At 37.1% G+C, this 15,928-nt stretch overlaps 1 protein-coding gene across 3 annotated transcripts; it reads left to right on the plus strand.

The window, feature by feature from the left end:
- Positions 1 to 132: 132 nt before the first annotated feature.
- On the plus strand, positions 133 to 15,671 carry LOC112557769 (forkhead box protein K1-like). Of its 3 annotated transcripts, XR_003098000.1 has the most exons (9): positions 133 to 526; positions 1,826 to 2,017; positions 3,434 to 3,725; positions 3,960 to 4,153; positions 5,937 to 6,124; positions 6,511 to 6,699; positions 7,144 to 7,529; positions 8,463 to 8,683; positions 8,919 to 15,671. XR_003098000.1 is itself a non-coding variant. In XM_025227803.1 (8 exons), exons 1-8 carry the CDS (start codon positions 168 to 170, stop codon positions 8,580 to 8,582), a joined length of 1,920 nt encoding a protein of 639 aa, XP_025083588.1. In that variant the 5' UTR covers positions 133 to 167; the 3' UTR covers positions 8,583 to 15,671. The 3 variants fall into 3 exon arrangements, 2 of the variants coding, with proteins under 2 accessions (XP_025083588.1, XP_025083601.1); XM_025227803.1 differs by having other exon boundaries at positions 8,463 to 15,671; XM_025227816.1 differs by having other exon boundaries at positions 7,330 to 7,529; positions 8,463 to 15,671.
- Positions 15,672 to 15,928: the final 257 nt, after the last annotated feature.

Consider the following 15,928-nt stretch of genomic DNA (forward strand, 5'->3'; position numbering starts at 1 on the left):
CTAAATAAAACAGCGTGAAATAGGTCGCTGGTCGGCCTCAAACGAAGTAAACACGCCATCGTCTCAGGCGCGGTGCATTGTGGGAGACCGGCTTGATGTAAACACAAGTACGGGGTAAATGTTTTCCTTTTCACGAGCTGCCATTTTGGTGTGCTGAAAACAGTAGCATGTCAGGGACTCATCGCTCAACAGACAATGACGCTCTTGCGTTATTGGCGCTCAAATCCGCTCCGTCGAGTCCATCTCGGGTGGTATGGAGTCCAGAGAGCAAAGGAACCGCAATTGCGCGGTTGGAAGGAAGAGAGTTCGAATATACGATGCGACAGCCACGGATTTCCATAGGCCGAAATAGCAGCAAGGGAGAGGTCGATGTCAATATGGGCCTCTCAAGTTTTATTTCACGAGTGCACTTAGAAGTTTTTTTCGAATACCCAAATTTCTTCATGAAATGTATGGGTAAGAACGGAGTATTTATCGATGGAGTTTTTCAAAGGAAAGGAGCACCTCCACTGCAGTTACCTAAAACGTGAGTTGCCCTTGCATGTTTTGATTTACATGGACCACATGGTCTACAGCTCTGTCTAATTTGACGAAATGGCTTTGATTTTGCGTAGTGCTCATTTTAACATAATCACCATAAAAACATATATTTTACAGGAGTTTACATGCAGACAAACATTATTGATGTTTGCATTGTAAATGTTCCAGTATTTTATGAGGCGTAAATCGGTTGTTGTTGCCATGTGCTCTCTCCAAGATGGCGGCTATGTAAACAGTGTTGTGTCATCAATTTTGTTTTTAATTGGTTTACTAGACGTAATAAGACAAGCAGGTCCGTTTTATGCATTTAGAATTACTTATCCGTGTTATATGTAATAGCTGGACTTTATTATTTCTTTATTTTCCTTTAGAATGGTCATGTGACAAGTGCCCGAGATCAGTAAATGTTATGATAAATAAAATTGATTCATAAATGCAAAATATGCTATATTGACCGAGAGAAAAACAAAGATCTTTATATAGATATAATATTAATGGGAAGGTTGCACAAAAAGTGTACTTCACAAGCTTTGCCTAACAGATTAAAATCAGTTCCCATTTGTATGATTTTGTTGTGATTTCAACCATCAGATGACATACATTAAAGTGTCTGCTGATGAACTGTGAGCAACAAAACAAATTTTGTTTAATGTGATAGTCTTTAAATATGATTAGCATATGCATATTGTTGTAGTAGAAGCTTTTATCTAGTCTCACTTTTGTGTTGGGGAAGTAAAGAAAGATAAAAATAGCATATACATTTTTTTAGACCTTTTAGTGGATGTATATGTTTTGTGTTAATTGTAGTTTCTGAAATTTGTTGTTCACAAAAATTAGTGTTTCAGTCTTTTTCTTCTGTTTGTCAGTGGTTTTCTTATTCTCACCTTATAAGAGCAGCTGTAAGTGTTTTTGGTGTGGATCGGAGAGGCTTGTAAAAGAATGGTGCATAAAGTTGTTAGTGCTCTTAGAATTTATAATGTACATTAGCCATTATTTGTAATACCATTTAAATGATTCCTTATTTTTGCCTCTTTTACTTGTAAGTTTTGGCAGACATACATGTATGCATCACACAGTATATGGTAACATTTAAATATTTTGACTTACTGGTATGCAGGTGTCTTTTTTTTTAGACCTCATTTACAGTGCTGGGTACAGCAAAATACCTTTGAAATTAAAGGTGCACTTTTGTGGTGATTGTGATATGATAACATTTAAAAAAAAAAAATTCATTGATATGGTTCTGTTACCTTTTATGATTCTGAACGTCTACTTGTATTTGCAGGTGCGCACTTCGATTTCCAAGCACTAACATTCGCATCCAGTTTCAGTCATTGGTAGAGGATGTTGCTCCACCAGCACCAGTTCCTATAATTCCCTCACCAAAGAAGAGAGTTCCCACAACTCTAAAAATTCTTATTCCAGAACCAGATGCTGTAGCTAGCAGTCCCTGTATTTCTCCAACAGGCACAATAAGGTGGGTGTACGTTGTTGGAGAAAATGGTGGGGGTTTATTTTTTCAGGATTTATGTCTCTTAGAAAGAGTTGTAGTTAACTTACCCAACTATTTCTGTGACTTTTTTTAAAAGTTGGGGATTACTGGCAAATTTACATCACAAATGAGATGCTATAACACCTTGGTAACTGCACCCTCAGTAAACATCTTTAACCTAAGCTGGAAAGTAGGTCAAGTATCTAAGTATTGGAAGGAGATGATTCCCATTTTTAAAAATTTTTTTAAAAAAATGGGAAGACTAGAGAACGTCAACCAGTGTCTGCAGCAGTTCCTGGAAGCAGAGAGCATCATCACTCCAGAGCATGCAGAGTTCAGAAGATCAAATCCCACACCTTACATAGGTGATTGAGGCTGCTTTTCAGAACCAAAAGGTTATCCTGGTAGTCCTCATTGACCTTTTAAAAGCTTTTGATGACTTGTGGAAAGATAGATTGCTTGTGAAACTCCAATGCTGTAGCATCGAAGACGGTGTGTACTGGTGAACCAAATCCAGCTTGCATAACAGACGATCCAGGTGACTGATGGATTGGCACCATAGCTGGAAGGTACTCCTGTAGCAAGGCTTTATACAGGGAAGAGTTCTCTCACCAACCCTGTGCATACTCTTCATCAGCGATTTTACACTGCAGCTACCCAAGGGAATCCATGCTGCTGTTTGAAGACAATGAGCAGACTGACAAAATGCAAAACAAGGAACTGAAGACAGGCAGGATGAAAACAAAGTCTGCATAATGAAGATTAAGATCATTACCAAGACCATCCCAACCACCAGACACCTGTCCAGATTTGACTAGGGGACAATTTTCTGCCTCAGGACAGCACAACAGGCAAAAGCATCATGTTTTCCACAAGCTACATCTGATGTCAACCCCAAAATGCGATCAGAAGTAGAGATGCAGAGCAGACCTCAGAGCATGATCCAGAGTAGTGTAGGTTCCTTCAGGAGCTAAGATCAGAGATCTGGCCATTACTAATACCCCTCAATACCAAGCTGCCCAGACATGGACACTGTGCAGATGACTGCTACTTTTATCATGAGAGCTGGCCTCAAAGTGTAACAAAAAATAGATCGGCGAGATCATCATTGTATTTAAAATTATGAATTTAAAAAAAATAAATATTGACAGCAGTTTAGTAACTTGTGCTTAGATTTCTTATTAACCTTGAATGATTAGCTATACAAATATAGTCTTTGATAGTTAGCATCAAGCTTTTAAATTAATAAGAGTTCAAGAGTAATCTCACGAATCTTTTATCATTAGGAACCTGCACAACAGTGTGTACCTTTCCACTAACTCCTCTGTATTTAATAAGATATAACAGTTTTGCTGGTACATGTCAACATGCCTTACTGTAAAGGGCTGTTTTTGTCTCCAGTGCTGCAAACTCCTGTCCAACAAGTCCTCGAGCAGGTACTCGGCTGTCAGTCGTTCCAGATCTGCGAGCTGCAGCAGCATATGTTGCTGCACACCCAAGAGAAGAAAAAGAAACTCAACCTAGTGGAGATGACTCCACCCCTAAAGATGATTCTAAGCCACCATATTCATATGCACAGCTTATTGTTCAAGCTATAACCTCAGCAGATGATAAACAGTTGACACTGAGTGGCATATATGCATATATCACAAAAAATTATCCATACTACCGAACAGCAGACAAGGGTTGGCAGGTATTTTACTCTTGGTTTTTAACATTAGGATTTGTTTTGTAGTGTGTTGTCTTTGAGTTGCATGTTTTTGTTTGAACATGTCTGTTATTTTTTTTTATATATTTCATTATTTTGAATATTTTCACTTTTTCTAGGGAAAAAATAATTTTGTTAAAAGTGACTGGTGGCAGATATACTAATAATTTTTTAAGATGTGTATCTTCCAAAATGAGACTTTATAAAAATTTGTTACAGAATTCGATCAGGCACAACTTATCCCTCAATAGGTATTTTGTCAAAGTTCCACGATCTCAAGAAGAACCAGGAAAAGGATCTTTCTGGAGAATTGATCCTACTTCTGAATCCAAACTAACTGCTCAGGCCTTTAGAAGGCGCAGACAGCGAGGCGTGCCTTGCTTTCGCACACCTTTTGGTGGTCTTTCTTCCAGGTAAGGTTAACTTCATCTTGTAACCAGTGTTCTCCATCAGCTATTTCTACTCGTCATAAAATATAGGTTATTACAAAACTATTAAGGCGAGAAGCAGCTCAAGAAAAAAATGGGGGTTTGTGATGTTATGATCCAGTTTGAAATAACAGTACATTAGCATACTTTGACAGATACCGATTTTGTTTTGTTGTTGTTGTTGAAAGACATGTTTTGAAATTGAGTAAAATTTTTCCGCCTACCCTTACTGATTTTCTCAACAAGCTTTGCACATTTCCAAAATAACTAATGTTTGAGCCTTGGCTACATGCCTTTCAATCTCGATAAACCCAGCATGTGACATGCTCTTGTAGTCTGCTTTCTCTCTTCTTCATCATCATCTGAATGGAAAAACTAAGGTTTAAAAAGTTTCAATGCTATGTCTATGTTTTCAGGGTCACCTTTCATTAATTTTCTTATCAGGTAGTATTCATTTTAAAAATGTGTAAGGGCACAGTCTGAGAGGCCTGCATCCTGAATGAAAGCCACTTCCTGTTGCGGGAAAATGCCTGAAAATGTCTTTTTGTTTTTTTTAAAGTGCAGATGAGATTATGGCTCATGGAAGTTTTCAAAAATTTTACAGTGAAGAAAACATCTCTTGGTAAAGAAAAGCGCAGTATCAAAAAGCTCTTGGTGTGCAATAAATAACTTAAACTAAAAGGTGACAAGTCACATTGTGTTGAAATCATTGAGACTACAAACATTTCTAAAACCGGTGTTTCTGGTGACGTTGCCAATTTAGCTAATACGACTTAAAGTTCTAGACGAAAACTAATGCTCTTAAAAAGGAAGGTTGGAACAAAAGAAAAAAGATGGTAATGCAAAAATATGAATCCAAAAAATATTGTTTTCTTAAGTTGAAAACTATGATTTGTTTGCTTTATTCACTTGCTCAGAATATAGCATTACATTAACTTCTGAAGTGGTTTTATCTTTGTGAGGGCGGGGGAGAGATGCTGTAGTTGTCCATTTATCACTAAGAAATACCCCTGCTTCCGATTGCAGGAATGGGAAGAAGTGACTATAGGTCATACTGTAAATAATGCTGGGGTACTTTGCTTCATTGAATTTTCTTGGCCATACAGCGGTAAACAAATTTTCAGGTCTTTTAAAAACATTCCTGGCAGGCATAAAAAAACATATTCAAAAAATTAGGATGAAAGAGGAAGGTGCTGTGGAGTTGTGACTGATAAAATCTGCTCAACTCTGCAGATGTATTACAAAAATGTCATGAACAAGCACCTGGGAAATCCTGAGGTTGCTAGTGCCTCATGTTAAATCAGCAGCTACATCAGCTGTGTCTTATTTCAATCAAGGCTGTGGTTTCTCAGGTGATGGAACATCTTGATATTGTTCTGTCATCAATCATTTTGCAAACCTGTTAAGAGCATCAATATGAAAATATAGGCATGCAGGATTATGAGGCCACGCCTGAATCCAAAAAGCAGAGAAAGGAAAACAAGGTGACAACAATGGTTTCCAAGCAAGAAAGCTGTGAGAGTGAAACTTCTTGGCATACCAGATTTGACCTATGTTACATGGTAGTATGCCCAGTCTAGCTTATAAACACCAAAAGATATCTTTTTAAAAGTGATTTAAAATATTAAAACTTAAATTTCTATGAACTAACAGATAGTGCTTAAATACAAAACAAAAGTCTCAAGATAAGCTTGATTATTGTTGCTAATATCATTGTCATGTCACAAAATGTTATTTGAATTAATGTTATAATGATCATTCTAAACAGGTCTGCACCATCTTCACCCAGTCATATGGCAGGTACAATAACCCCAGACAGCATGTCTCGAGAGGGTAGTCCCATTCCTGAAGCTAGCTCTGAGATGGAAGTAACTCAGACAAGCTTAGCTCCAACCCCAGTCATTCCCACCTTGGCTGAGCTGAAGTATTCCCAGTCAGCTCCTGGCTCTCCAGCTGGTGAGTTTTCTGCTCTAGGCTAGTAAGACACCATCCACCCTTTACTCCCTTTCTCTGCAGGCCATTGTTAAATATAAAGTTTCAGTATATCTGGTTTTTTTCTAAATGCAGATTTAGGTGCTTTAGAGCTGTATGTCATTCTTGACTCTCACTCATTGTCATTGTGTTAATGATTATAATTGTTTTGTTGTTTTTTATTATTGCAGTTATGGATGTATTTATACAAGCAGGCATAAATTAACCTTTCATCGTCATGCTGATGCTCCAGTGTGTCTGGACTTTTTAAAGCTTTTTGTAGTCAGTTCATTGGATAAAATATTGACATGCTTTAAAACTGTTTTATAACCCAGACCATGCCTAATCTTTTTATGCATTTATTAACTCAGGCTCCCGAACAATGTCACCAGTGACAGTGATGTCTGGTACTGTCCCAGGCGTAGCAATGCATCAGTTGCCCTCTGTAGTTGGACAGCCCAAGCAATACAATCAGATTCTTGCCAATGGCCCAGCTACTGCAAAGATGGCCAATGGCACTCACATAGAAATTAAAAAGGAGACACTTGATGCTGCTCAGGGTATGATTCATGCTTAGATCTATTTTTATCTTTTTGCATTTCTATGTGCATTACTGTTTATGCTACTTATAATATGTTACTGGCTATTAATCATTAAGGATGTCTATAAAGTCAGCCTGTAATGGGGTGTAAATTTATTTGAGATGCTTATTTTTTGTGCTTCCTTTGTGCTTTTTTAAAATTATGTTTTGCTCTTACCCCTTATGGTTTACTGTATGGAGCTTCAGAAAGTATCCTCATATATGTTTTCACCAGTTACATTCTATACACAAGGCAACTGCCCCTTTAATTGTGGCTGAGGGGGAACCTGCAAACATGCAGGTAAGAATGGTTCAGTTATTAAAAGTGGTTATACAGAGCAGCAGGTGATGATCCCATGAGGGAAAGTGTTGTGCACCAAACTTGTGTTAGCATTCAGTTTGTTACCTTATCCGTCCTCTGAAGGTGTGGTGTCCTTGAGCGGCGCCTCACAGAAGATTGCCTCTCTGATGGCCACTGCTAGCCAGAACCAGTTTACATCCCAGACAGGTGCCCCAGCTCCAGGCACTATGTTGGTGCGCAGCTTCATGTCTCCTACAGGTCAACCCCAGTTTGCCTCTGACACCTCAGCCTCAACTACTACCATTGCAGGAGTTGCCCTGGCTGCAGCGCCACCCCTGGCTTTAGTGACAGGACAGCAAGGAGTGCAGCTTCTCCAGCCTGTGAGCCTAGGCCAGTCAGTACTTGCACAGCAGGTGCCTTTGCAAAGTCAACAGCATCAGCATCAAGAAGGGCTTAGTCATGCATGGGCCACAGCTGAGCATGGTGATCTTAAGCCTCAGGCTCATATGGTAAGAGAGCATCCCTTAGTGATTTTGTCAGAGAATCCCAATCCCAGTTTTAGTACTAGGATTAAATAAGGCAAGTGTCATGCTATAAAATTATGTGGAAGTTTTTGTTCAGTCAGTTCACATCACATGCAATACACTAAAGCAAAATTTAACTCTGTGTGTGAGAGGGAGAGAAATACAATCAATGGCAAAAATCTGAATGTACCATTATTTACCAAACTTACATTTTTATGTATAGTAATCCCTCGCTACTTCGCGCTTCACCTTTCCCGGTTTCACTATTTCACAGATTTTTATAAGATATTAATGGGAAAAATGATTCGCGGATCTACGCTTCTTAGCATATTTTCCGTGATGATCAGTGGAAAATATACATATTTTATGAATTTTTAGATTGAGAAAGCCCAAAGTGTATAAAAATATATTGCTAATATTAATTTTAACAATAAAGAAATATAAATTAATATGAATTACAGTAAATAGTGTATGTATTTACTCTGAAACGAGAACCAGCATCGTTTGCCTGAGACGCTACATGCCTACTCACAATTGTAAACAACAGTGTATGAATGGTTATTAAGGAAATGGGAAAGGTTTATGTAGCGTAAAAGTGTGGGGGAATGGTTTATAAGCCTTAATAAAGTGTATAAATACATAAATAAATATACCTTTTCTATTTTGTGGATTTTCGGTTCTGATTTTCGGGTGGTTCTGGAACGCATCTCCCGGGATAAACGAAAGATTACTGTACATTGTATTTTTAAGTTTTATTTACATGAACTTTATAGTCCTTTTGGTGGAAATTCTGTGAGTTTTATCTGTGCAGCCTCTAGAACTCATTTCAGTATGGTTAAATCTGCAATAACATTTATGCTTACCACGTCTGTGCCTTTGCTAAGCTCATGAAAAACTTTTCATGTGTATTTTGAACAGCTAACTGTAGGTGGAGCTCATACCAGTCTCAAGCGTGTGGCAGAGGGAGATGGAGGATCAGAGGGCAAGCGTTTGAAGGACGAATCCTCTGCAGACATGAAAACAGAATCTGCTGAATGAAAATATGTTTTGACAGATGGTTTCTTCATTTGTCAAGACCGGTGTGATGGTTGCTGTAGGAGCGTTATACGAAAACTCTGTTTACTGCACCCTCATTTCAGGTATTTGTGGATATCTGTATTTTAAGCATGAAAAAAACCCTGAATCTTGGATTTTTACCAAGTATGAGAATGTACTGTAAGTCTGGATTGTATCCTAATGTGGTGTGACCAAGTTAAGTTGCCTTTGAAAGGGAATGATGAAGTGTTTCAAGGTTAGTTGGTGCATGATAGCATCAGTTATGCCTTTGAAAGATTAAGGATTATGCATTGTTCTTTGCTGTGTTCTTTATGGAAGGCTCTGTGACATTGAAGGTTCAGTTTGCTGATAAATACTTCAAACTGAAAGAGAACATTAGACAACTTGTATCTGAGGAAACTGGCCAGATGTCTGAAACCCAAGGTTTGCAAGGTAATTGTGTGGTTTTGTATTCACTTTCAGCAGGTGATGTTCATCTGTATTTTTATAACATCATCAGATCAAATTCAGTTGTAGCATCTTTCAGTCAATATTTGAATGATGTCTTTAGTCAAAGGCTGTGTTTTGTGTGTGTCCTTAAGTGCAGGTGTATACATGAAGTACGTGTGTGGGCATGCATGCTGGCATGCGAATAAGTGCTTACATAGTGAATATGAGCAAAGGTACAGAAAGAAAAGTGTATATGTGCAGAAAGTAGTTTAGGCAGCAAACCTGGCGATGACAAAATTATAGAAATATCATGTTCACTTACCCATAATGTGTTTGAATGAAGTGCAGTTTATACGTGACAGGTGTGTCTGTAAGGGGAAAGAATAGAGTCAAGTGTATTCTCAAGAAGGTTTTTTTTTTAATTGCCAGTGGTGCATTTTCGTCCACCAGTTTTATGTAACCCAGTTTTTGTACAGCATCAAGAATATTCCCTACTGAAATTTCAGGACCCGTTTGATTGTCACAGTAAATAATCTGTTCCACTTTTTCTAACTGTCCATTTTTATTTGCTTAATCTGTTTTTCATTGTTGTTCTTTTAACAAAATTCATTTTGATTTGTGGATCATGTGATTTGGATGTAGAAACTTCGCTCAACTCTGTTTCAGAAATGTTATTAAATCAGAAAGAATGTTTATGATGTCATAGAGCACACAATGATACGTGATTCACTGCTTGTCTCATCACTGTAATAGCCTAAGGCACATCATTAGGTTTGTAAGATGATAGTTTTCATGAACTTTAAATTCTGGACTTTGATGAGTTAGATAACCACATGATCGTGGTTAGTAAAGAGAAAAATCTTGGGGACAGAGTTTCCTCTGTTTTTATGTGTAAAGTGCTAACTTTTGCATATATGCAGAAGACTGATTAATGTGTTTAATCTATGAGATCAAGAAATTTCTGGTTGGCAATATACTTTCATATTTTGACCTCATTAGATCAGATAATGCGAAATTTTGACTAATGTTACTAAAGCATTTAATGAAAAATACATACTTCTTACTTGAATAAAGGGCCAGGTTAGACCTGTTTTCAATTGGCTTTCAACTCCAGCACTGAAAAGGTGAGCAGTAAGTGTTCTGCATTTGTAAATTCTATATTAACAAGGATTAAGATCTTTTCAATCGCAGTGATTTTATCATTTTTGTTGCTGTACTTGTGTTTGATAAGAGGATGTGGGAGTGCAAGCAGATTGAGTCACTGTAGCACATAGTTGATTTGTTTTCTTTTATTGCTAACCTGGAAAGCTTGAGGGGGCATCTGCTATAAGTTACATTTAGTTTATTTAGGTAAGGTAGGTCCACACAAAAGACATTGATTAATTTATATACATTTGTTATTTTGTTTTATATTGTCTTAAGTCTGACAACTTTTTTGGAGGGTTTGTCTTAGGAAACATGAGAAGTATTACATCTGCACAAAGAAGAAAAGTTTTTTTTTTTGTTTCTGTTTTTTTTGTTTTTTTTTTGTTAAGGAATTTATACCTGCTTTTGGCAGACTAAACTGAGGTACATGTGCATGTCCAAATGTTGAACACTATTAAGCATACAGTTTACCTGTTAAAATTATTTTTAAAAATGTTCATTCTTTATATGGTGTAATAAAGTAGAATTGCAGATGCTTGTATTATAAAAGTTTGTTTTTCTGCTCTTAATTTCAATGATGTCATAGGTTTTTTGCTATTGACAGACAAGCTAAATTAGAAAAAATGAACACAACAGAATGAAGGGTTGGAATTTAATTGAATAATGTATGTAGATTTCCACTGTAAATATATGATAAGTGAAATGTGTAATGTGAAGTCATATCTATGTTGGCTTTGCTTTATTTAAACAAATACAAAATATATATGGAACTATTTGATTGTTTCCTGTTTAAAAGGAGAACTATTTAGTTCAAGTACTATTTTCAAAGCCTCTCAAAACTATTCAAATCTTGGGTTAATACTTTTCTGGGTAATAGCTAAGGTATTTTGGGGGAAAGGCATTTTTAAGTTGACGGTGAGGTGTGCTGTCTTCTATGTTTACAAACATTTCAAGTGCAAGTGGGAGAACTTAAGATTTTATTTTTAATGGCTGCAAAGATCCTTAAACTTTTATTCAGCAGCCAGCAACCCCCATCTGTTCCCTTGGTATTTATTGTAGTATGCACATGAAACTTAAAATCCTGAAGTAAACATTTGTAATATGCCCCGAAACATGACCCATTCCCAAAGTCATTGATTTGTGAAGTAGCACAATGTGTCTTGTATCATCCTATTGTTTGTGTCTGCATTAGTGCTTTAAAGACATTTAATCATTACAGAAGGGGCCTTTTACCAAATAAATGCAGCAGTGTTTATGTTCACTTGGTAGCCAAGGCAAGGTGTATTTGCAAGAGTGAAACGTAGAAACATAGTTAATATTTATCTGGCTGTAATTGCTCCCCCAAAGAAATCACTGACAAATGGTTAAGACAGCGCTGTCATTTTGCAGCTCTGTTTCTCCTGTTGAGCAAGGTTTTTTATTTCCCTAAAATCTGCATCTGTTGTACAATGACCAGAGATCCATTTAGAGTTTCAAGTGTACCTGATCTGCTTTCTAGTTTTCATTTACTAATCATGAACAAAAATATCAGATAGTTCTTTAGGCTGTGCACTTACTGCTCCCTTTCTCTTGTAGAATAAAGGTCATTATAGCTTAAGTAGATAGGTATGCAAGGAAAGAATTTAAGGTGTTTGGGAAAGAATGCTTAGATATTGTTTTTCACAATTGACAACCCTTGATCCATGTGTAATCAGGAAAGGGTGAATCTCATCATTTCCAAAAATGCCACTGTATAGAGACTTTGTATCTGCTTTGATGGGAATCATGCCATTGTTTTGCCTGATTTTGTGAGAACTATGTTTTTTCTGTTCGTATGAAATTAGCTGCATTTAAACATTTGATGATCATTGTTGTAGTTATCAACATATCTCGCATTTCTCTTGTAAACAGTGTATGTCTATCTCTTGAAAGTTTGACATGCTGGTTTTTTTTTTTGGTTTTTTTTTAATCTAATTCTTCTTCCACCTATATAGCAGAAGATTGTTGTATTTTCTGTTTCTTAGTTAGAAATCTGTCCAATATCTTACCTTGGCTGTCAGTTATGTTTATACAACAATATATACAATTTCTCAGAAATACACAGTGCAGGTGAAGACGAGGATCTCTTAAATTCACACTGCAGCACATTTTAAGGTTTCACATTCTATTGATGGCATCTGTTTACAGGGCTGGACACTTTATGGTGATATATAGTCTTAGTTGCTGGCTCTGTGTAAAACACTAATTTCCTCCCCACCCCTCTCACATTCTATTGAGGAAAGATGTGTAAACGGCCTTAAGCAAAGTTCCACATTAAAAATAAGATTTATTGCATTATATAAAGAGTTGTTGGCTTGTGTTTCAGCTGTATAGAAAAACAAACTACATAGTTTAAAATTTGTGGGATAATTCATCACCAAAACCATTGTTACTTAATAAGTCTTTAAGGGAAATAGCCTTAGGCTGCCTTACTCTCATGGGCTTAGCTCTCGTCTCAGGCATTTTGTTCTTTTTCTGCATGTGGCATCAGTGATATAGCCTTAGTTGCTGGCTTGGTGTAATACACCATTGCTTCCCACCTCCCCATCTGGCTGCCTTAAGGTCTGTTCCACAAGGAGTAGGGATTGCATAAATAATAAAAACAGTATTTTGCGGTGCTTCTTTTTGTGCCTTTAGCTAAGGCATTGGGAAGTTTTCAGTTCGGTGTGTTCAGTTGCAAGCTATGCTGTAAAGACAATTCTTCCTTTAAAAACCTCAACAAAAAATGTGGAGGCTGTGGCAAAAGAAGGAAGTGAAAAACCACCTCAGAATTTAACAAACCTGAAAATAAGGTACATGCTGTTTAAAAAAAAATTATTTAATCTATCATCATAATTTTGAACAGCTTTAAAGTGATCATTTAATTTTTACATTAAAATATGCATTTAAAGATAAGTTTTGTGGTAAGTTGCTTAAAAATATATACTCCTTTTTATCTTTGTGCATTGTAAACTACTTGGAGACTCATTGTAACATTCCAGGAGTCATAAGTTTTTGTGATTTTCTTTCTGCAAACTTCAAATATAAAACATTTGGGTCTGTATCATGCCAAATTGTCAAAAGTAACTTGGGTTGTATAGAGCTGCCTAAAGATATGATTATAATGGCATACTGTAGCAGCAGATGTAAAGGTACAGATTACTCATGCAGTAAATTCTTGTACCAACAGTTTAAACTTTAGGCTACTAGTTGCAAATTCTCTTGCACGAATCCCCTCATACCCTTACATTGTTGCATTAAATGATGTCTGGGTAAATCAAGGATGATTGTGTGAGATATATCTATAAATACCTTTTTTTTTTTTTTTTTTTTTTTGTAAATTTCATTTCTACATCTTTGTGAACATTTTGTTCGCTTTATGATATAATAAAAAGGGGCAAGAGGAAAAATGGAAAGCTTCGAATATGAAATTAATGTTAACACCTGCTGATGTACATTGACTTTCATAAATGCAGTTTTGTATATTTATACTATGGTCATTATCAACCTCGGGTTGGTCCGATAGCGCAACGAATAGCGCCTGTCACTAGTACAGTGAGGATTGGCTGTCATGGGTTGAGATCTCGTCTCGAGCGTGGGCATTTGTTTACAGGGCTGACTGCTTTGCCGTTATATAGCCTTAATTACTGGCTCGGCGTAAAACGCCTCCCCCTTCCTCATTATAAAGTTTATACATTACACATTACAAACTGAAAAAAACATGCTGGAGGAGCATTGTAGACGGAGAAAGGTGATGATGCACACGTTTTGCTATTTTGATTTTTAAGATTTTTTGTGTAAAAGTTTTTTTCAAAACAAAAAACGTAGAACCAGCTAGATTATTTCATGCGGATGCCAAGCAATTGTTTGACATGATGCTTCTTTTTTTTCTGCTTTTCTCAGAATGAGTTCCAGCATAATTGTAGAGCATAGCCCTTATGCATCCTCCTTCCCTGGGTCATCTCATGACCTCGGTAGCTTGGCATACAATGCCAACCGCCCTTATCCATTCAACCATAGAAAGTTTCGGTGATTAAAAGTTCGGCATGCACATCTAAACAGATTTTCAAGAAAGATAGAATGGAAAGGATGTCTTTATCATTAAATGTGCTTATATGCCCTTTATCACATTTGATGGGGACAACATCACAAAAATAAATCACACGGCATAGAGGTGGGGGCAAGACATGCTACTTGATGTCCAAAGCATGGATGTGTATAGGTGGGCTGCTGTCTGTCTGCCAAGACCAACGCTTAGCCTTTTGCAAAGTTCTCCCTTGCTTGTCTCGGCGAACAGTAACAATGAATGTGATTAAACCGGAAGCTTTGTATACTCCTGCCTCATTTTAGTAGTAAACTGGAAAAAAATCGTCTGCCAGCAGTCCAGTAATACAAGTTCTTGGTCCAAAGTACTATTGCTTTATTCGACCTGAAGTTTCAAGTAGCGGTCTTCATATTAATCTGAGCAAGCTTGGAACCAAGTACAGTATAAAGCTTGAAGGAATCGAACAACTAAATGCTGGAGGTGGAGGGGCAAATCAAACACTAGGCTGGGTACTTGACTGCAAAATTTTAAAAATTGTGATGTGACTGAAGGTTTTTTTTTTTAAGTATTGGCATAATATTTATCAGTCTCAGCTGACAACATTTTTCGTTGAAAATGCATGTGATAAAAGGAGTCGCATGGAATGTGAAAATAATGCCTTGCTAAATATGCCAAATTTGAATTCATCAATTTTGCGTCTACTTAAGTTTTAAGTTTGCCTCTTATTTCCGGTCTTCCACCACTTTCCCAGATCAGCCAGCCTCGACATCTCTTGTTGCCTCAGGATAATTCTTAGTCGAATTTGTTTACTTAACTGAGAAACTGATGAGAGTGTGAATTGATTACAGTTAAAAAGAAAACGAAACTTGTCATTTTAAGTCCTGGAATGGCAGTGAATCCACTGCAACAAAAAGGGTGTGTTAGAGAAATGTTAACTGTCAATAATTAAACCGTTTTGCACTTAATGAGGTATGAGTGGGGGGAGGGGGGAGGCGAGATGTGCCAACAGAAAATGTTCTGAATAATATTGGTTTGAGAGTTGGGGGGGGGGTTTGAAGGTGTTTTGTGAGTGAATATGAACGGTTTTAAAAGCCATTATTAGACAAATCGCTTTATTTTCGCGAGTGTTAACTGTGCACACGTGAAATTTTCCATTCATGCATGCACACACGTCAGTGTTGCCTTTAGTGATGTTTCTATACGCTTCTCTAATAGTCACCAGTGCCATCTTGTGGCAGCCGTACACTTTTGAAGAGTTTGTTGGTATGCGGTGAACGTGTGAAGTACAATTGAACACGGAATAGTTCGTAATCGGGAGTAAACATTCATGTGTATAGTAGACACCGTTTTAAGGCATTTTCATTGCTGTTGTTAGTGTGCTTTGTTAAAATGACACTTATGTCCATGAATGTTTGCTTGTATAAAAGAATAAACATTTGGGTTTCATAACTTGAGTGCGGTTCAGTGTGCTGTGTCGTTTCTAATATTGTACTGAATGGTTTAAATGCTGGCATGGGTTCCTTATTCCCTTTTCTCGATGATCATGGTTGATTGTTAGCGTCAACACAGCGTTGTTGAGTTCCGTTGAAGGTTAAGTTTATTCTGTGGGTTTTTTCCTAGTAAGAATTGTATTTCTAATTGGCCCAGGCAGTGAACCGTGTACATACCAGAGCTCATTGACCTTTACTAACAGCAGAACCATAAAATGAGC

The sequence above is a fragment of the Pomacea canaliculata genome, linkage group LG1 (genome assembly GCF_003073045.1).
Source record: "Pomacea canaliculata isolate SZHN2017 linkage group LG1, ASM307304v1, whole genome shotgun sequence".
NCBI lineage: Eukaryota > Metazoa > Mollusca > Gastropoda > Architaenioglossa > Ampullariidae > Pomacea > Pomacea canaliculata.